The following is a 21242-nucleotide window of genomic DNA, read 5'->3' on the forward strand; positions in this document are numbered from 1 at the left end:
TCCCTGCACTTACTCAAAGACATCCTAAGAGACACATTTAAATGCAATGTATCCATCGATCATATAGTAAAAAAAAAAGTAGGAATATACATTAGTAAGTTAAACATACTACACAAAAGTTGTAATAAATGTGATTAATAGCAGTTCATGCTTGGATATCTTTAGGCACAAAAATACTGGATTATGGTTTGGAAAAGATGATTTGGATTAAAAAGCAGCTGGATCACAGCTGCAAATGTCTCACAAATGAAAACAACTGGAAATATTGCTGTCTCACAAAAAAACACTTCATTTTGGTGGCATAATCACTGCTAGAAATGCTGCTGAAGTCTTTCTAAAAACGGCCTTTTTTGGTGTCACAAACACCATTTTAAACACTTAACACGAGCAAAACCTTCGTTGAAGAAGCAGAATCTAAAACACAACAATGTGAAAAAATATTGTCCTCTTAGCTTCGGTGACAGTTTTTCTATCAAAGCACAGAATCAGAGCTGCTGGATGAAACAGGTGCAAAACACAAACACACGTTCTGGAAAGTGTTCATGCATTATTTACGAGCTGAGACTCTCACGGTCTTATCCAAACAGTGTGGCTTTACTTTGAGTTGTGCTTACCATAAAAGTGCATTTGGACAGCAGTTACACGCACGCATTCATGTGGCAATTTTGATTTATGTGGCTCCTGTGTGAAAATAGAAAAAATGCATTAAATGACAATGCTTCAGTAATACTTTCTCTTTTAGCAGCTTGATTTTTTATCAGAAAGTTATAGATTAGAGCCACCGATAACGGTTTCATAAGGTGAATGTGCCGCGACAAAATAAGAGCACTTATCCTCATCTATTTACATAAATACATTAAAAAATACACAATCATAAACATGAGGAGCAGAAACTTTGTCCCAGTTCCTCTTCCCTTTTCCTTCACAACACATTAAGGTTCTGCACAGAGCTGATGGACGGTCCCTGGCTGGGTGTCACGGCGCTGTTTTGGCTCAGCTGCTCCCGAGCTCCGGCGGGGACAGTCGGGCCGCGTCGCTGGCCATCCAGACCCAGATGTGTGCTGATCTGCGACGACCGGAGGCTCCTCGTTTGGCCCAGCGCTCGCACCTCATACAGCTCCGCCGAGGTTTTCTTGTACCTGGAGGACACAGATGGTTATTATGTTCACCTCTGAACTCAAGCGAGACAAAATATGAGGAAACTTTCGGTGAGGAGAGGCGAACAAAAGTCATAGCAAACAACAGGGTGGGAATAAAGATGTGATGCATGTTTACATTTTCAGACACAAATTTATAAAATGGGAAAACGTAACGAGAATTATTGAGTCCAAGCCGACATTTGCACCAAATTTTGAAGAAGTGAGACATTGTGTTCACGGCAATGAGGCAGACCTTGACCTTTGACTACCAAAATCGAATCACGTTATCATTGAGTCCAAGTGAATGTTTGCGCCAAATTTGAAGGAAGCATGAAAATGAACTTACATGGATTTACTCACAGTTCTTGCTTTTAGTTGGTCATTAGAGGCGTAAATTGGAGGTATTTTCTTAGTATTTTGCATAATATTAGCAAATAAGCAACATACAACATTAACTGAGCACTAATAACAGATAATCACTCACATTTTCAGCAATAAAGACGACAGAACCACTGAAACGGACGAAGCAGCCATCGCGGCGGAGCCCATCCAGGGCTGCAGCACCAGACCAACAGGCATGAACACACCTGCAACCAACAGAGGAGAGAGCTGCATGAGCAACTGTGCTTTCGTGTAATATTTTCGGATCAAACTTTGGGCTTCATGTCAAATTTGGAGTCTAACAAATTATAGTATTTCCTGTCAAATAACTTTTACTGTCAGCATTTCTTGTGGTGTGACCAGGAAGAGGGTAAGGAGTGGTGAAGCTGCGATGTGGAAGGTTTTCACGGAGGAACAGATCCTCCAAACGTTTAGGATGTACAGGGCTGCATTTCAATAACTGTCACTTGTACTTGTTGTCATAACTCGACAGGAAACTTCTGAGTATCACGAGTTCACCTGCAGCGATGGGTATTCCCAGGAGGTTGTAGATAAGAGCGAAGACAAAGTTAGTCCTTATCCTCCGCACAGTCTTCTTTGACAGCTCAACACTGGCAACCACATCCAGCAGGTCGTTCTGCAGAGTTTAAAAAAACTTCAGTTTAACTCTTTAAAACCAGAGAAAAAAACAATGACAGAAGAAAAAAAAAATAGCAAGATATTAGTAACAATTACAAGAAAATTACATGAAAATTAGTATTAAAAAAAAACAAAAAAAAAAGGAAATTACCTGGAAAAAGTGCTTAAAAATGAATAATAATTCGGTTATATAATTTTAAATGTGTAATAATGACAATTATAAAAATAGGTTTATTTTCCGTTGCTTCTTTCTATGTTCCTGAGACCTTTTTCCCTGGCTTAAAAAAAATTAAAAAATAAATAAATAAACTAATTTCTTGCAATTTGTGGAACATTTCTCACTAAATTGCTCATTGTCTTTCTTCCCATATTTCTGAAATAAATGACAGTAATTTGCTTTGTGGGTTCAAAGGTTAACGAACTGAAAGGCGTCAGAGAGCAACAGAAGAAGGTTTCGGAGGGTTAAACATGTCACTGTATCTCCACACAGACTGTCAGTCTGAGTGTCACTTACTCGAATGAGAACGATGTCAGCCGCCTCGATAGCCACGTCCGTGCCTGTGCCGATGGCGATACCGACGTCGGCCCGAGCGAGGGCGGGCGAGTCGTTGACGCCGTCCCCCACCATGGCCACTCGCCGGCCTTGTTCTTGCAGCTCTTGGACTTTTGCCACTTTATGTGAAGGCAGCACCTCTGCAAACACCTTTCTGATCCCCACCTGAGCTCAAACAATAAAATATTCAATTTCATCCTTTATGCTCAGCTGCCTTTTTAAAAAAAATCCTTTAAAAAACGTTTCTTTACCTGAGCAGCTATGGCTTTAGCTGTGCGCCTGTTATCTCCCGTTATCATAACCACCTCAATGCCCATGCTGTTGAGCGTATGCACCGCCAACGCCGACTCTGCCTTCACCGTGTCCGCGATGGCTAACATGGCACACAGCACACCTGCAGAGAACACACACACACACACACACACACACACACACACAACATGAGGTGACAGATAAGCAATGAAAGGAAATGTCAGTGTTGTTTCTGCAGTGTTTTATCCTCACCATCTATCGCCACCAGGATAGCAGTCTGCCCTTTCGTCTCGTGGCTGGACATGGCGGCGTCAACGTCTGCGCCGATGTGGTGGCCGTTCCTCCTCATCCACTCTCTGTTCCCAATAAGGACGGAGTATGACAAAGGCTCGCCTGAGAGCAAAGAAATACTGTCAAAATCAAACTGAATGTCTGTGTGAATGCTAAAATCTGGCCAGTATGGGGATTCAACCCATGACCTTGGCGTTATTAGCACCACGCTCTAACCAGCTGAGCTAACCGGCCTTGTGCTCATGGTGTTTGGGATTTTGACTACCATAACGTGGACTGAATGGCTGGGAGGCCTTACATAATGCATTTGCTCAAAGGCAGCTGATTGTCTAGAGCCAGATTAAAGTCAAATAAAGTGGAAATTGATTAAATAAACACCAAAAATCTGAGCCAGCACAAAAGCAAAGCTGTCCTTTAAAACATTAACAGGTAAACATATAATTCTGAGTGTAAGCCCTGACACCGGGAGACATCAGACCTGCAGACGTGTCCTCGGCAGCAGACAGCAGGCTGCTTTCGTCGGTGGTGGCTCCCGGCAGCAGGAACCGCTCTTCGTTCTGCTGCTGCAGCAAATGTTCCACGCTGGAAACTCGGCAGCTGATCCCACAACCGGGCACCGCCTGGAAGTCCTGGCAGTAGCCGAGCAAGTCACAGCCCAGCTCCTGTTAAAAGCACAGACAGAAAACATAAAAATACACACCTTCAGAAGACTTTGAATATTCTTATGCTCCCTTCACCTGCTCCTCGGAAATATCATATTTACGAGTTATGAGCACATGAACGGCCCTCGAAGGTCGTAATTACAAGAGAAATTGGAAAATTTTAATGATAACCGATAACTCAGGGCAGCAGAAATGGTGGAAAGCATGGAAACAGTGTTAACAGTCGGTGGTAAAAAAGTTATATATTTTGTTTTTTTTGTTTGGAGGAGCTATCATTTACTTTTAGTTATTGCATATTTTAATATATGCATCTTTTAGCTGTAGCAAGCAAGCAAACTTTTAACTATAAAGAATGACAGGTGAGTATATTAACAGTGATAACAAGGTTATTTTATAACACGAGTTACACTGGGAACAGCCTCTTGTTTAGTGTGTTAATCATCTTCTTTGTAGCTTCCATGTTGTTTCCACTTCACAACCTCAAAGTCATGAACACAATGAAGTCAGAAGAACAACTTCCCAAATCAGAAACTACAACCTTCCCACATCACATGAATGCACCATTAAACACACTGATGACACACACACACACACACACACACACAGAGGCATCTCTCTCACCTGTTTGCAGTGTTTGGCGACGGCCATGCCCAGCGGGTGCTCGCTGCTGGCCTCAGCTGTTCCAACCACCGCCAGGATCTTCCTCAGAGGCATGCGGGCCATTTCCCACAACACCAGCACACGAGTGACCCGCGGGACTCCGTTTGTAATCGTACCGGTCTTATCAAACATCACCACGCCGATCTGAGGGAGCACAGACACAAATCCTGACTCCATCTTTTTTTTTCATGTTTTCTTTTTGATCATCTTGGTGCTGACATTGAAGGGACGTCTCATCACTCCGTGCACTACATCAATGGTTATTTATTCAGCTGTTATCCATCAGAATTTTCACCTTCATGTGTATTGTTGTGATCCGACAGATGTGTCCAGAATGATAAAAGGTTCATTTGAAGCGAAGCAACAGTTTGAAACCAGTGTTTCCTCAGACTGCGCCGCTCTCACTGGAGTATGTTGGGTTTAAACGTTGTTTTTTTTGCCCGCAGGCAAACATTTTATCATTCTGAGCAGACTGTACACATCTGAGAGATCATGAAAATACCTTTGAAGACCTGCAACTTGCAGTTAAGAAAAAAAAACCTGTGATTTTCCACCAGAAAGGGAGCGATTTAGAGAGTGCTGAGGTCACAAAATAGGCTAAAAGTCACAAAAATCAATAGTTGTCTTTCTCTTTGGAGGGTAAATGTGCACAGAAAATGTCATGCAAATAAAGCCATAATATTTGGAGGTATTTTATATCATAATATCAATATGTTGGAGTTTGTTTTCTAGTATTAATTTTCATTTTGTTTGCATCGTTTGTGGCGGATTCAGACTCACAGGAAGTGATGCAGCCTGTGATCTAGTATTGTAAAGCTAATAACAGATGTCAGATGTCAGATTTAAAGAGCGTTACTTTGTGTGCCAACTCCAGCGGCTCGCCTCCTTTAATGAGGATCCCGTTCTGAGCTCCGACCCCTGTTCCCACCATGACAGCTGTCGGGGTCGCCAGCCCCAGAGAGCAGGGGCAGGCGATGGACAGAACTGTGATGGACGCCTGGAAGGCAAAGCGGACGATGACCTCGGCCTTGGAGATGTTCTGGTTGTAACCCTGAGAGGAAGACATCGGGTTATTACGGTTTATTTGTTCTCTCTATGAAAGTTAATTATAATTATAATTAATTAGTTAGTTATGAAAGTTCTCTTATGAAAATATTTTTTTGCACAAATCAAAACATTTGTGAGCGCACCTACCGGGAAGTTCTCCCTCACTATGTCGAAGTTGACAAACCCGACAGCGAGCCAGGCCACCAGCGTCATCACAGAGACGATCACTATGAAGGGCACAAAGTAGCCGCTGAGCCTGTCTGCAAACTGCTGGATGGGCGCCTGAGAACACACAACAGAGAACGGAGGAAATATTTCTTTTGATCTTTTGCTCTTTTTTAATGTCCAAATCAGGTTTTTTTAAATTTATTTTTTTTAATTGATTTTTTGAAATTTTACTCAACAACAAAAAGAAAAAACACATACACACACACACACACAGCTACATAAGTAAATAAATAAATAAATAAAAATAAAATCAATAATTTAATCCTACGCACCTGTCACTAAATGACTTTTTAAAGATAAAGCTCAAATTGTGTCTTACTTTGGAGGTCTGGGCCTCTTCCACCAGTTTAACTATTTGAGACAGAGTTGTGTCAGCGCCGACGTGAGTGGCCTCCACCAGCAGAGCACCATGAGCGTTGATGGAGCCGGCAATCACCAAACTGCCCACCTTCTTACTGACAGGCATCGGCTCACCTGAGAGATGCAGAAAGGCAAACCAAGAAAGGTTTAAAAAACCTTAAAAATGCACATGTTTTATTGAAAAAGTCCCTCCTCGTTCTTTTTTTACTGTGACATAATGTTTAAGACTGTATAAGCAGGGTTTATGTCCTTATTGGCTCAGAGGTAAACGGTGCCAGCTAAAGCATCCATTAAACATATGACTTTAGTGCCAAGCATATAAATATATGATTATTCTAAATGCTGCAGACATTTATTGCAAAGATAAAAAAAATATTGATTAGATTTCTGTGTGTTTAACTGTTGTTTGTTAACCGGAGAGCTCACATTTGTGAATTTGGTGCAGTGTTTGCTGCTTGTGTTTCAGTAAAACCACCAGGAAGCTGATGTTAACACTTTTTTTTTCAAGTTGTCAAAAAGCTAAGAGTTTGCAGAATTGCATTGCTTTTATGATAATAACTTGGCAACGGCTCTCCATTCCTGAAAAGTACACCCAGGAAAGGGTGTAATTCTGGTTTCAAAGATAAGGATACTTCAGGCACAAAGTTTTTACATCATTTTGATTTCCTCTGTGATTAATTTATACATACTCCGTAAAAACAGCAAAAAATGACAAGGAGTGATGAGAAAGTGCTGCCCTGCTATCTGCGCTGCATCTTAAAAGCTCAGTCGTAAAAAGATGTGTTGTACATTTCTGCAAACCACGGATACATTGCATTAGCATGTATCATGATCAAATTAGCACCATCCACCAGCCAAATGCTGGAAAAATATGCAAGTGGCTTCTAGATTTGCTTCACTCACCGGCCAAAAAAACAATGGTTATTTATTGAGTGGCAGCTGGACGGAAAAGTTCATTTCAAACCCTGATTATGATACGCTGACACTTAAAACAATGCTGTGTTTAACATGTTAACATGTTTTGGCACAAAAAGCACCTTTCCATGCTTGAAACAAATCATGTTTTGGTTCAAAACCCCCAATTTTGAGTGCACTAACCCTGCTGGAAAAACAGCGACAGGTCACTAAAAAAACACCAATGCGAGGCGCCTTAAAAGCTACTTGCAAATCTATCCCGATGATAGCCAGCTCATACTACGTAAAGTGCAAATGTAGCATATTCAATATATGTAGAAACATGCAATGTTCACGTTTTTGTCTATTTTTGTAGCCCCAGTGGCCTAATGGATAAGGCACTGGCCTCCTAAGCCAGGGATTGTGGGTTCGAGTCCCATCTGGGGTGGTTACCCCTGGAGAGCTGTGTGACCCTAAACCAGAGGTTAGATGGTCATAATTGGTCTCTGCAGGGGTAATATCTTTGTCATCTGTACTACCACACCTGCAGAGATGCAGTTTGACATCAACATTGGTTGTGATTTAATCATTGTTGTGATTGCAGTGACTTTTAAGACTCTGAACATTGGTGTTTAAAAAAGGACCCATTTGCTCTTCTTCAAGCTTTTAGCCCCAAAATGTGGGTGCTCTCTGGTGCAAAGTCTGTGTTTTTCCACCAGGTACAGTGACACAAACAGCAGTTGTTTTTTACTGAGACATTGCTGCTTTTCCAGTGGGATTCATGCCCCTAAAACACGTATTTTAGAGGGAAGTCCCCATCCCAGTGGTCAACTGATCCTCTGCAAGCATTTCTGCTGAAACTTTTTAGATTTTAATTTCTGCAATCCTCATTACTGATTGTGGGCAGCTCAAAACATTAATTCTATCAACTGGGCTGCGAAGCATTATGAATATCATAATATGTATTCATTATAAAACTAGAACCAAGAGGCATTAAAAAATAAAATTAAAACTCAAATAAAACTGAAAATAAATAAATAAATAAATTATTATAATAATGATGATGATATCATTATAATTTTTAAAAAAGCAAAATGTGTATAGTAAGGAATAAAATGTTTTTTTTCCTAATAATAAGTAACAAAGTATGCAAAATAAACTGTTTAGTGTCTTTCATATTTTCAGAAAAATATCAAAAATAAAATTTTAACTCAGGATTTCAAAATGTAACTTCTCTCACAATATTTAAACTATACCCTCAAAGCTCCAATATAAAATTTAATGTAACCAATTTTAAAGATTTTACACAGATTTTGGAAAATAATTTTAGTTTTTAAGTTATTTTCATTCCCATACCCTCCATGAATTCTCTGTTCACTGTGCTGCAACTTTTTTTGCTTTTTTTAATATAATAAGTATCTAGACAGTAAACAGTGGAGAGGTCCTATATTGCGATCTGAAAAAGTGTAGGGGACATGTCCCCTGTGACCCCCCTATAAATTACATCCCTGCATCAAATAGCCAGCAATCTGGAAACTTTAATTCCTGTCCTATCATCCGCTGTCAGCAGGGAATAAATTCCCCGCAGTTCATCCTACCTGTGATCAAGGACTCATCTGCCATGGAGCTCCCCTCAATCACCTTCCCGTCAACGGGGAACTTCCCTCCAGGGACGACTTTCACGATGTCGCCCCGCTGCACCAGCTCCACCACCACCTGCTCCTCGCTGAAACGCACAAATGCACACACGGTCACACATCCCAAATCTCATATATTAACCCATAAACTCCACAGAGCGTCACGTGTCTCACCTGATGATGGAGTGGTTGTTTCCCAAAGTGACCACGGTGGCGTCGGTGGCTTGAAGTGACATTAATTTGGCCAAAGCCTCTGAGGTTTTACTCTAAAAATGCAGAAACAGCAAACATTTAAAACATGTTCTGGGCTCATCGTTATGGATTATTTTAAAGGTGCAGAATGTAGTATATGGGTATGAAATAATACACACACATTATCCTAATTACTGGAAATAAAGGAGAGCATCATCAAAATAGCCTATATATTTTTTTCAAAACATGAAGAGGGAGCCCCTGTTCTCAAGCAAATGTTGGATGGCACAGCAAGGGTTTGTGGGAAATGTGGTCCAAATGTACAGTCAGCCACCATTTCCTTCACAAACTCATATGTTTCTGATGATTATTACAAGATGTTTTAATAAAACATGTTGCTCCTTTAGATTAGGAACACATTGTGATGTGATCATCTTATCAATAACAAAATTTATGAATGTGGCACAAAAAGCAGTTGTTTTTTACCGACATCCTGCTAATGCAGGTTGTATTGTGCCCTTAAAACCCCAATCTTTTGTATACTATTTAATCATAAAGAACGTTTTTTCTTCAAAAACTTTTTTGAAGAACATTGTTTTGTGTTTTGTTGTTTTTTTATGGAGACATTACTGCTTTTCCAGCTGTGATTCTGCTCCGAAAAAAAAAATAAATCTAACTTCATTTAAACCACAGCGTTGAAACATAAAGTTCAACATATCCGCTACACAATAACGTGGTTTGCAAAACTGTACAGCGTACATTTGTTTTTTGTTTTTTTACCTTTGCAACATGCTCCAGCCATCGACCCAGAGCGATGAACACAAACAGCATGGGTGGAGTGTCGAAAAAGGTGACGGGACTCTGGCTGGCTCGCTCCGCCATGGCCACAATGAGGACCACGCAGGAGTAGATGTAGGCAATCGACGTGGCTAACACAATCAGCACGTCCATGTTGGCCGTGCGGTGCTTTAACGAGCGGTACGCCTGGATGTAAAAGTATCGTCCTCCGAAGATCTGGGGGGAAGAAAAAAACAGATATGGATTAAAAGCAGAATCTTAAGACCAAATCTCTTTGTTTTTGATGAACGTGTCTGCGGCTAAAGGCCAAGCAAAGAAGAAATGGATGGTATTTTTATCCATAAGAGTCCTTGACAGGATATTAACCCCAAGTTGGTGAGTCTAAAACGCACATTAATTATCAATTTATCATAAGACCCCTCTGAGGTAAGAAAAGAAAGCTTTACGTTAATCCCACTCTTGTATCCACATATACAGAACAGCCAGATGTTGCAAAAACACTAAGGTCCCAGTTCAAGACAATGTTGTGCTCCTCACCTGCACAGGTGTGCAGAGCAGGAAGAAGGCCAGGTTGAGGAGGGAGAGGCCGGGCAGCAGGTTCTGCTCCTCGGGCATGGAGCCCCCGTGCTCCTGGTGCTGACTGTCCATCACCATCATGTAGATCATGAGGCCCATGACGGGCAGCCCGAAAACTAGGCTGAGCAGGAAGGAGTTCTTCCACCTGGAAACATATTAATATTTAATAATCAATAATCTTTGATTGTTATAGTTCTACTGATGATCTATGTAGCCCCAGTGGCCTAATGGATAAGGCACTGGCCTCCTAAGCCAGGGATTGTGGGTTCGAGTCCCATCTGGGGTGGGTTCCACTTTAGTGACCCAGCTGACATGTAAGGTGACAACTGAGGTATTAAATAATGACTCTAAACTATCCTGATAGATTAATCCTCATGTAACCACCTGACGAAAATAACACCTGTCTTTGCCCTACGGAAAAGTCCAGCCTCAAATATGTTAACTGAGTGATTAAAAACAAGACATATACTTCCTAACTTTGCTCTCATCTGTGTCTGACAGCGATCAGGTTTCTATCAAGAATGGAGACAAAATTAGGACCAAATTTTCAGTAAAAAAGAAACTTTTTTTTTTTGCAATTTTTTTTTAACCTTTTTTATTCATTTTTTTTTAATTTTGGCATTTCCACTCAGGTTTTTCAATAAATGAATTTAAAAAATTGCTTAAAAAGAGGTGGATGGAAATGCACCAATTGTCTCCTGTGTAATTATCATCTCCAATTCATGTATTCATTTATTCTTTTGTTTATTATTTATTTATGCTTTTTTTTAAGTATTTCTTTATTTCACTATTTTTCTATGGAGATTATCATCAAGTCCAAGAGGAGATTTGTGCCAAATTCAGAGAAATTGCCTCAAGATCTTTGAGAAATTGTAATCATTAGGTCAGGACACAGTTAAATGCTGAAAATCACCCCAGATGGGACTCGAACCCACAATCCCTGGCTTAGGAGGCCAGTGCCTTATCCATTAGGCCACTGGGGCTACACAAATGTTGCACTATCCGTGGCTGGAGGAATAACGTCGTCCAACAGATGGACAACCAAAAATGTAAAGCAATTTATGATTTAATCAAGTCTCATCTGGGTTCATTAAAAATATTTAATTGCATTATATTTCCTCCACAGTCAAGGCAGTAACAGGAGTTTGCTGCCACATGTCGGCTTTTTCTCACTTTATCTGCATGTATCTAATAGAGGTTAAAGTCGCATCAAACGTAAGTGTAAATGTGTTGTGATGAAAATGATAATAGTGATGCCTAAAAGTGAATATGCCTAAAAAACAGCAATGATGGTGACAATTTTAAACCAGATACTTGCCGTCGAATTTCTTCTGTGTGATCGAGGTTGTTCTTGAAGCCCGCCTTCACCAGACTGGCCTCGAAACCGAGACTCTGGAATGAGAAATATAAACCAAATGTCAAATGTCAACAGCAGAAGAGGGTAAAACAACTATTTAAAACGTAAGTGATTCTTACCTGAATGATCTTGATAATATCTCTCGCTCCGAGCACTTCTGGGTCAAACTGGATCTGGGCTTTTTTGGTTGCGAGGGCGACGGAGGCCCCGAGGATCCCTTTGGTTGAGGTGAGTTTGGACTCGATGTTGTGCACACACGATGCACACGTCATGCCGGTTATCTATATGCAAAAAGAAGAACTTTTTTGCGGTATTTTTGGACGAAAACATGTATTTTCTATGCTATATCTATTGTATTCCTCGGTGGACTTACAGTGAGGTCTAGTTTTCCATGTGTCACTGCATTGTCTTCTATCAGCTTAGCACCAAATCCTAAATCTTCTATTAGCTGAGTTACAGCAGCAGCATTGATGACTTCTGAATCATATTTCACCTCCGCTTTCCCAGCGATCAGTGACACCAACACCGTGATGACTCCTAGAAGTTGCAGTAAAATATTCTCATTAAATATGCAAACTAACACACATATTGTACGACAGCACCTGAGCTCGCTTTACCCTTGTGTTTGAGCAGGTTCCTCTCGATGTTGGCCACACAGGAGGCGCAGGTCATTCCCACTACGCAAATGAAGCATTTTTGTACTTTAATCTCGCTTGCAGGAGTCGCCTGTGATCCGGTGCCATTGCTGACTCCAGCTTTGTTGGGAGAGCGCAAGTCAGAGAGGTCAGAAAGTCCAGAGCTAACAGGTTTGGACTTTTCTTGACCCTGGAGGTTTTTTGATGCAGGTTCTGTAAAAAGACAGGATTTAAGATGCTTTGAACATTTCAGAGGGTCAGTGTCCTTACATATTCTCACAAACTGCAGTGTTATATACTGCAGATAATACTCCATTTCAATGGAATAAAGTACTGTCGAAGAAATACTTCTATTCAATACTACTAAGTAAAATACTTCACCCACATTATGACCATTCGTATATCAGTTCTTTACGCTTAGTTACACTGAATTTGTGAAGAAAACATAGTTTTCCTGCATTTCTCGCACAAGTTTGTTTGAATTGGGAAATCTTCAGTTGTCCGCAGGCACAATCCCGCTTGAAAAGCAAAATATCTAGTTTTCATGCCAAAGTCCCTACTGGAAAAATCTACCATCACCTCCGCCAATGTGCTGTAGGTTTTCTGGCTCTTTAGACTCCAGCATTTGCTTAGAGCGTCAAAAAAATGTCATCACTTGATGCCTCTAATGCCACTGCTAAAGGGTGCCTGGGTATCTGACGCCAACAGCCACTGACCAGCTGGTATTTGACAAGTTGGGAGTGAAACCGTGTTGCATTGCTTCCCAATCCAACAGTTCTGTATGATGTGGAATTAAAAAGGTGAAACTTTTTTTTTCTCCTCGAGTCCCACTCGTCCCGCATGTTTTAGGTCTCTCTCTGCTCCAACGATCAGCTGGTTATGAACTCCTGGAGCTGCTGACTGACACGCTGATCATTTCAATCAGCCATGTTGCAGTGTTGTGTTCAGCTAAATTTTAAGTACAAAGAAGTACAAGCCAATAGTGGCACAAAAAAAGCTGCTTTATAGCTTAAAACAACCCCGCTACCAAAAATAAAGCCTGACCTTGATGGCTGCAAATGAAAGAATCTGCTCATAATCTGCCCGAGTTAATTCCACGTCTTGGCAAGCTGTTTTCGTCATTAAATCCAACAAGAAAGGCCCGACCGGCATAAGAGCCCTCCACGTTGAACTGGAGAGCATATTTGTCTGGTTTCCACGGTAACTGGTGGAAACTGAGGCGAGGTGAACATGAGGTGCACTGGAAAGAATTTAATCAGCCTCTTTCCTCATAAGGTACAGGTGTCACCATTAGCTTTCTCTTTGCAGATCCAAGGTGATATATAACTGAGTTTTAGTGAATGCATCACATGATATAATGCACAAATATTCATGGGTGGGATGGAAACAGTCTGAGTGACAAAAAGTCATCTGAGGGCCTCTTACAATGGGTGTTTTATTCCTCGAGCTGAAAAAACACTTCAGTGCTACATCTAGGAAAGATGAACAAGCTGAAAAGCTGAATTAGATTTTGAGGGAAAACTGATTTTGTTGTAACTGGATTAAAAAGACCTCAAACTTACTATTTTTGTTTACTCATATCCTCTTTATTGCATGCTGCAATTTTCTTTTATGACTAACAAATGTGTCTGCACTCGTCTGTCCGATTGTTGCAATGCATTTTAATCATGAAACTTGTCATGTTTGCACCATCAATTTACGTCTACTTGAAGTGCTTGTTTTTGCTGCTGACAAACTCTCATTATTCTACGAATGAGCAACTTTATAATTGAAAAACTTTGGAAAAACTATATTTATAGTATATCATAATTACATATTTTGAATTATGTTCCTTTTTTATTGTTTTTTTTTTCTTACTTTTTCTTACTTTTTTCTGTCTTACTCATTTCTTGCTGATGTTTTGGGTCATTTCTTCTTTTGTTGCTCAGTACCTTCTTGACATGTTTTTGGGACCATTTTCCCAGGTTTTAATGGGTTAATTTACAGCTTGTATTAGCCAACAAAATTTAAGCAAAAGTAAAACTCTACCTGCCTACCTTCAAGTGATGCGTCAAAGCCCATGTCCTCGATAGCTGCCCTGAGGTGCTCCGGCTCCGTCAGACTGGGGTCAAAGGTTATCGTTCCCTTTTCCTCCTTCAGTGACACGGCTATGGACGTCACTCCCGTCATCTGAGAGATCCTCCCTTCTATGGACTGCACGCACGAGTTGCAGGTCATCCCTACGATCCAAACGGTCACAGTGGAGCTCGACACGTCCCGCTGCCAGTAGCTTATATCAAATCCGGACAGATCATCGGTTAATAAAGTAGCACCAAAACCCATGTCCTCGATGTTGTCTCTAAGCTCCTGTTGTGAGACGACAAGAGGTTGATACACAACGAGCGCCACAGCGTCCTGAAGAGACACCTGAATATGTGAAACCCCATTTAGAGGACCAATGTGTCCCTCAATGGACTGCACGCAGGACTGACAGTGCATCCCGTCCACTCTGATCTGCACCGCAGACTCCACGTTGAATCCCATCCTCTGGAGCTCCGCTGCGACCTCTTTGGCTGTGATAACTGAGGTATGATAGTCCACTTTGGCCAAGCTGCTGCAGACAGACAAGCTGACAGCGAGAACGCCACTCAGGCTGCAGATTCTGCTCTCGATGGTTTTGGCCTGGTGCTCTGCGCTGAGTCCCAGGAGTTTAAAAGTTGTTGTGGAGGCAGTTTTGGGCGGAGGGTAGAGCTCGCTCTGACTGCCGTACTCGTAGGCCAAGTTGTCGAGGCCTTGCTGCTCGATGTCGAAACCATTCTCCTGGAAAGACGAGAGAAAAGTCAGCATTTTTCACCTTTATTTAACAGTTAAGAGTTCCTGCTGGCTGCACAAGTGAGATCTTGCACTATCATGTTGTGTGCATTTGCTCAGAAAGAGGGACGCTTTTAATTTCCTGTTCCATCGATGTAAGCATGCCAGCCGTGTTTTCTTTTGCTCTATTCATCCTCAGGGCGAGAAATAAAGTAGGAACTTATTCCATAAGCCAACAACCTTTCAGCAACTAAACCCTTGCTATCATATATGTCAGCCGATACACCTGCTGTCTTCTCATCTGTGCTTTTTTCTTGCAACTTTTACATGAAAATACGTTTCCTAGAAAAGATCATTATAGAGTGCTGCAAGGATGCTGTTTTTCTGTGGCAGCTAGTGTCGCCTTGGTTCCTTCGTCAAAAAGTCGTGGGATTTTCCTGTTTGGTTTTGGATTATTGTAGAAAATAAGCTCTGTAGTAAACAAACGTTAATGATACTTACAGGTTTGGTTCAGCAAGATAATCTTTACAAATAAACAGCACTTTTAAGATTTTGAAGTGCTAATGTAATTGTCGGGAGCAAAGAGTTAATATTCAGCACAGGTTGCTTGACATTTTGACATGTCATACATTTATAATCATCATAAAAAAATTTGTTACAAACATATTATGTTTTTAAGCTTTTAAGCACTACAGGTTATTTCCTTGTTTATCTTTTACTTTCTTTTTCTTTTTTTCACATATTTTAGTTTCCTTCTGCGCATTGACGTGGTTGACAAGTGTGGCTCGGTAGAAAGAAAATAGATCCTACAGGAAACTGCTCAAAACAGGGTCTGTGGATTATCCTGAGTAGTAAACAAATACTACACGTATATGAATAAAAATATAGATTTTTGATTTTGGGGTGACCAGACAACAGTTGCAATATCATGATTTTTAATTTCCCCTTAAATTAACAGAGCAAGGCAACTTTCCTTGCACGCTGGCTAAACTGGATTTAAACATCTAAGTATGTTAAAAACTGAAAGAGATCACCTTAAACAGGAGAAGGAGGTGGTTGGATTAAGTGGTAATTTCAATTTAAATAGTTTAAATACCACTTGACGCTTTAACTCTGCTAATAGGTCGTCATCTAAAATGGGGTCTCCCTTTGACCCCAGAAGAAAGACGCCCAGCATAATGCCAGTTTGGGGCCTAAAGACCACATGATCGGCCCTTCACATAAGCCTCCCAACGTGACTCTGCTTAAAGTCAGTCGTCAGCGGCGCCTTGCAGAACTGAAACGTGAAGTCAACCCGTGTGAGGAGCTGCACTCAAACAAAAAAGCACGTCTTTTTATCCTTTTGTCCTCTGCTCGGTAAAGCAAAACTCTATGTACTTTGGACGAGCATCTTTCTGCACATTTTTAAACATATTGATTTGCTTAGCAGAGGATGGTTCAATCCAGATAGGACACAAACCCACAGTTTCTGCCTTTGGAGGCCACTAACTCCCAATGAACATGGTAAATATAGCATGTCTCTGCAGTTTGCATGCCCACACCAAAGGAGTACAGTTTCAGTGCTGCTCTCCTATAGCGGTAATGCTGCCAGACCTCCTCTCCTGTGTGCTTTACTGAAGAAAGAAGTGCTAAAACCCACACTTAAAAAGCCAGAACAATAAGTCCTTTGTCCAGCCTGCTCGCCTTTATGCAAAGCTTTTTCTTCATACAATGAGTATGAAGAGGGCAAATTTCATGCCCAACTTCAGCCCTCCAGACTGCAGCCTTCATATGACTTTGATTGGGAAATCTTCATTTCTCTACTGGCAGGTGGCACAATCCAGCATGAAAAGAAAAAAAACAGTTTTCATGCCAAAATCCCCGCTGGAAAAACAGTGACAGGTTGCTGTCAAACAACCATGTTTGTTGTCTAAAAACAAATCAGGAAAAGGAGCACCCACTTGCAAAGAAACACCCACATTTAGGTATCTTTCAAGAACCGGCAAACCACATTTAAAGGAAAACTTCACTTCCCAAATTTCCAGTTGTATATCAGTTACTCATCGTGTGTTACGCTGAATTTTGTGAAGAAAACTTTGTTTCACTTTCATGCCTCCGCTGTGAATGAATAATCCAGAAACTGAGAAAATTATTGATGAATGGAAGTCATAGGGATCCACATTTAACAGCTACAAAACTATATAAAAACATCAATTTAAAAACTTGTGCAGTATAACCCAAGTTTTATTCATCCATTTGTATGCTCTGTACTTCCCAAGCACATGCCACTTACTGCCAAATATAGCGATTTCTATCACTTTCTTTTTAAGCCTCCAAATTTTAGTGAGAAAAACAGTGATTTTATCTAACTTATAACTCAGGAGCTGCTGGTCTATCGCTGCCTCAATCTGTTAGTTTGTGGCATTGTGTGACTTTGGTGAATCTGAACTAATCCTTTAAAACACCAAAGACACAATAACACAAATAATCTACCTGATGAAAGCAGCAGTAGACCAGCAGCTACCATAATCAGAGAGGGTAAATTATTATTTTTTATCAATGCAGTCTGGCTTTACAGACAACAAAGATAACTTTCAGTTCAGTTTTAAATACTAAGGATTTGGTGAAAATGTTTCTGGTGGGAAATGCTGAGAACACGACTGGTTAAATGAGACTTGGATGAAACTGCACGAGTTATGTGAGAGTTTGTAAACTCATGTTTTGATAGTTTTGCTGTTGTTAAAGGTGGACCGCTATGACTTCAATTCATCAAGAATATTTAGTTTTTCATTCACTGTGAAGGCATGCAAGAAAAAAAATTTTTACATTATACATATATGTTGTTTAACTGATATACAAATTGTCAATTTAGAAGATGAAGCACAGTACACAACTGCACAAAAATTAGGATTTTTATCTTTGATTCTAGCTGCAGCAGAGAGTAAACTTTCCGGACAATTTTCATTCCTTGAATCTAAAGAGGTGCACACATTCGCTGAAGCACAGATTGGACTCAAACCCACCATCCCCAGCTAAGGAGGTCAGGTCTTATCCATTAGGCCACTGGGGCAACAACTAGAAATGAAAAATCACTGTAATATCAGTCTGACAATGTGAACTGCACCACAGTGACTGCAGATCTGCCCCCCTGTGTTCCCCTCTGCATCACTGTGACAAAGGCAAACACTGACATATTGACTCCTGTATCAGGAGTGTTCAACTGTTCAAAGTTCAATAAATCAACAGACAGCCGATCAACACAAACGCTTCCCGGAAACATCAAACTCTGCAATAAATGTGCAGCAGTGATAAATGACACAGCGTACCTGTAACACTGTAAACTGTGTCCCAGTGACCCCGCTGTACTTTATGCTTTGTTTGTCTTGTGCAGATGAAAATATGAACTGAGCTAAGAGGCCTCAGTGTGGCCCAATCTGAGGTTCAGGGTCAGCCAAGGGTACGTAAGGGAGTCCTAGGATGTCCTAAAGATAATAAGACACAGACAGGTCCAACTCTGCTCTATAGAGTATAAATGTGGCATTTTTTACAGTTTAAATATGTGCAATATATATATATATATATATATATATATATATATATATATATATATATATATATATATATATATATATATATATATACACACAAAGGAAGGCACTTAACATAGAATAAAATAAAATAAAATAAGATAACAATAAAGATATGTACAGTATGTACAGAGAACAAACAAATAAACAAAAAGCCAAAAAGATAATAAAGAACATAAAAAAAAAAAAAATGTGCAAATAAGTGTGCAAAAGTGAAGATGGATGAGGATTATGACGGTTTCCACTGAAATATTGTTTCTTTTTACTTTTAAAATGCCGTCTTGATATATTTAATGACATCTTATTGATTTTAAAACTAATTTTGACCAATTTTAAGCAAATTCACAGCTGTTCTTGCACAAAAAATGTCAAAATGTGAACTAAAAAGAAGGAAATTTGTGTGTTTTCAATATGTTTTAGTGTCTTTGATTGGATTTTTTGTATAAATGTTTTTGGAAAGTTCCATTTAACACAAGCTATTTTTGTAACTTTGACGACAATCAAAGTGTGTGTTTGATATCATTTAATCGTGTCATTCTGAGCCCGTCTCGATGCAATGACTTGCATGACTACATTACATTTATTTGGCTTTTATCCAAAGTGCTTACAATAAGTGCATTCAGCCTGAGCAACATGAGCTGGATGTTACAGATGATACATGAGCATAATCACTGACTGCACTCACTTCCCGACAATAAAACGCTTGTTCGTTGCAGAATCGTTGCAGAAATCAAATGATCTCACACATATATGAACTGTAACTTCTTTAAGCATCTACTTGCATCTATACCTTTACCAGTTTCTAACTTATTCATTTCTATTTGTCTCTGTTGTGTTTTGCGTCTTGTAATGCCACACTAGAAAGCACTTTGAGTTGCATTTAAGTATCTAAGGTTTTTTTTTTTTAATTGACCCTCCCTGAGGCGACAAACACCAAAACTGGAGCCAATACAAGCCATCACAAAAAAAACCCAACAAATAAACCCAAAAAAACCCCAAAAACACCAGCTCATTTCTTAAGCAAAATTCAAATCGTGCTTAAAAAACTGTGCTATAGGACCACTGAAAAACTGAAAATCTGCCAAAATTTTCTGTTTTTACTGTTTATGTCTACGATAAATGTTATAATGTTGGTGATTTTTAAACAAAACATGCCCTTCATGACTAGAAGTGATGACTTAAGAGAAGAACAGATTTGTGCAAAGATAACAGGCAATAGAACAATGTAACAAAGTACATTTACTCAAGGACTATACTTCTATACTATACTATACTATACTATACTACTCCGCTACATTTATCTTTGGAAATTAAGATTTTTGCTTAAGGAAACTACCCAACAGTTTATACAAGCACAGCTGAAATGGTTAGTTGATTAATTAATTGTCTGATTGACAAAGCATTGATTGCCAACTATCTTAATAAACATGTCTTTTTTTCTATTTTTTATTTTATTTTTAAATAATTTATAGTTTTTGTTTTTGTCTGTTTGTTTTCACTTTACTACAATGTCCTGATTGTCCTTGCAAACTTTCACTTAATTAACATTTTACAGTATTGTACAGTGTGGTGCTGGTACTTTTACTTCAGTAAAGGATCTGAATACTTCCTCCACCTCTGGTAAAATCTTTTTTGGAGCTTAACCTGTTGGATAAAGGAAGTAAAATAAAAAGTACAATATTCACCTCTGAACTGAAGTACAATCATGGTGAAAATACTTAAGTAAAGTAAAAAAATGTGTGCAAAGATGCAGTACTTATCACCAGAGTAACGCATTGGTGACCTTTCGCATGAAAATCATCAATGAGGAAAGTTTCCATTATCTGCTCTGGAATTTATTAAACCCCAAAATGCTCCTGGTGGATCTCTGGCCGAATAAAAACTTTTAAAATAAGACTTTAAAAGTAAAATTTGACACGGCTCTGTGGAGGCCTACCTTGAACTGGGGCGCGCAGAGTCTCGCGCTGCAGCCGCCGGTTTGGTGGACGCTACAGGTGCAGTCCGGTTTACATTCAACCATGCAGATCTGCTCCCTCGCGCCCTGCGACGACTTAAACACAAACTTCGAGACATTTTTCGGCGACTTTGGCGAAAACATGTTGTGTCTGCTGTAACGCCGTTTGGTTTATCTGCGTCAATCAAAGCCAGAGGGCAAAAGTCCGCAGAGGGCGCGCGCTCCGTGCTGTTGGTGGAGATAAGAGGAGCGCAGCGCAGCGCCGGTGCGCACTCCAGACAAACGTCATTTTATTTTGGTGCTCAGCTGCGGAGTTGGAGGGTTTTGATCAGAGGGGGGGTCAAGAAGAAAGGGTGGGCTAAACTTCCAATCACATGACTTTTGCAGAAAGTGCAGAAACAGATTACACAGCCCAAAACAATGCATCATTTTAACACTTAAAGCCCCACGAGGCCTTAAAGATGATCTCCACTGAGCTGCAATTTTGAGGACTTCTGTGAATATTTAAGGGGAAATTTGGTACAGGAAAAAAATCCACGTTATGTGTACAAAAATATGTTTTTTCAAATCCAAATAAATGTAAGTAAGCAGCAAAAAAAGGGAGAATAGTTGGTAGTTTTCAAAATAAAAG

General features: G+C 40.0%; 1 protein-coding gene and 4 non-coding genes across 5 annotated transcripts; 2 read left to right on the top strand and 3 right to left on the bottom strand.

Moving 5' to 3' along the window:
• Positions 1–573: 573 nt before the first annotated feature.
• atp7b (ATPase copper transporting beta) lies at positions 574–20884 on the bottom strand. The gene is made up of 21 exons (XM_042513046.2): positions 20594–20884; positions 14338–15100; positions 12284–12514; positions 12040–12203; positions 11786–11947; positions 11628–11701; positions 10271–10454; positions 9716–9949; positions 8918–9009; positions 8705–8832; positions 6172–6326; positions 5772–5906; positions 5434–5628; positions 4539–4721; positions 3734–3917; positions 3217–3357; positions 2964–3106; positions 2674–2877; positions 2040–2157; positions 1624–1726; positions 574–1139 (listed from the first exon to the last, which is right to left on the bottom strand). Exons 1-21 carry the CDS (start codon positions 20753–20755, stop codon positions 923–925), a joined length of 3972 nt encoding a protein of 1323 aa, XP_042368980.2. The 5' UTR covers positions 20756–20884; the 3' UTR covers positions 574–922.
• trnai-aau (transfer RNA isoleucine (anticodon AAU)) lies at positions 3416–3489 on the bottom strand. The gene has a single exon. It is a non-coding gene; the product is annotated as a tRNA-Ile (tRNA).
• trnar-ccu (transfer RNA arginine (anticodon CCU)) lies at positions 7482–7554 on the top strand. The gene has a single exon. It is a non-coding gene; the product is annotated as a tRNA-Arg (tRNA).
• Positions 10523–10595, top strand: trnar-ccu (transfer RNA arginine (anticodon CCU)). Its single transcript has one exon. It is a non-coding gene; the product is annotated as a tRNA-Arg (tRNA).
• Positions 11220–11292, bottom strand: trnar-ccu (transfer RNA arginine (anticodon CCU)). Its single transcript has one exon. It is a non-coding gene; the product is annotated as a tRNA-Arg (tRNA).
• Positions 20885–21242: the final 358 nt, after the last annotated feature.

The sequence above is a fragment of the Plectropomus leopardus genome, chromosome 24 (genome assembly GCF_026936395.1).
Source record: "Plectropomus leopardus strain MGB_pleo_1.0 chromosome 24, ASM2693639v1, whole genome shotgun sequence".
NCBI classification, from domain to species: domain Eukaryota; kingdom Metazoa; phylum Chordata; class Actinopteri; order Perciformes; family Serranidae; genus Plectropomus; species Plectropomus leopardus.

What these genes read in the sequence shown, in the direction of transcription:
- atp7b (XM_042513046.2), bottom strand. Translation starts at nt 20,755, where the DNA reads ATGTTTTCGCCAAAGTCGCCGAAAAATGTCTCGAAGTTTGTGTTTAAG. An exon ending in CTTTGACGCATCACTTGAAG is followed by an intron (nt 12,515 to 14,337) that starts GTAGGCAGGTAG and finishes GTCTTTTTACAG; the next exon opens with AACCTGCATCAAAAAACCTC. An exon ending in GAACCTGCTCAAACACAAGG is followed by an intron (nt 12,204 to 12,283) that starts GTAAAGCGAGCT and finishes TGCAACTTCTAG; the next exon opens with GAGTCATCACGGTGTTGGTG.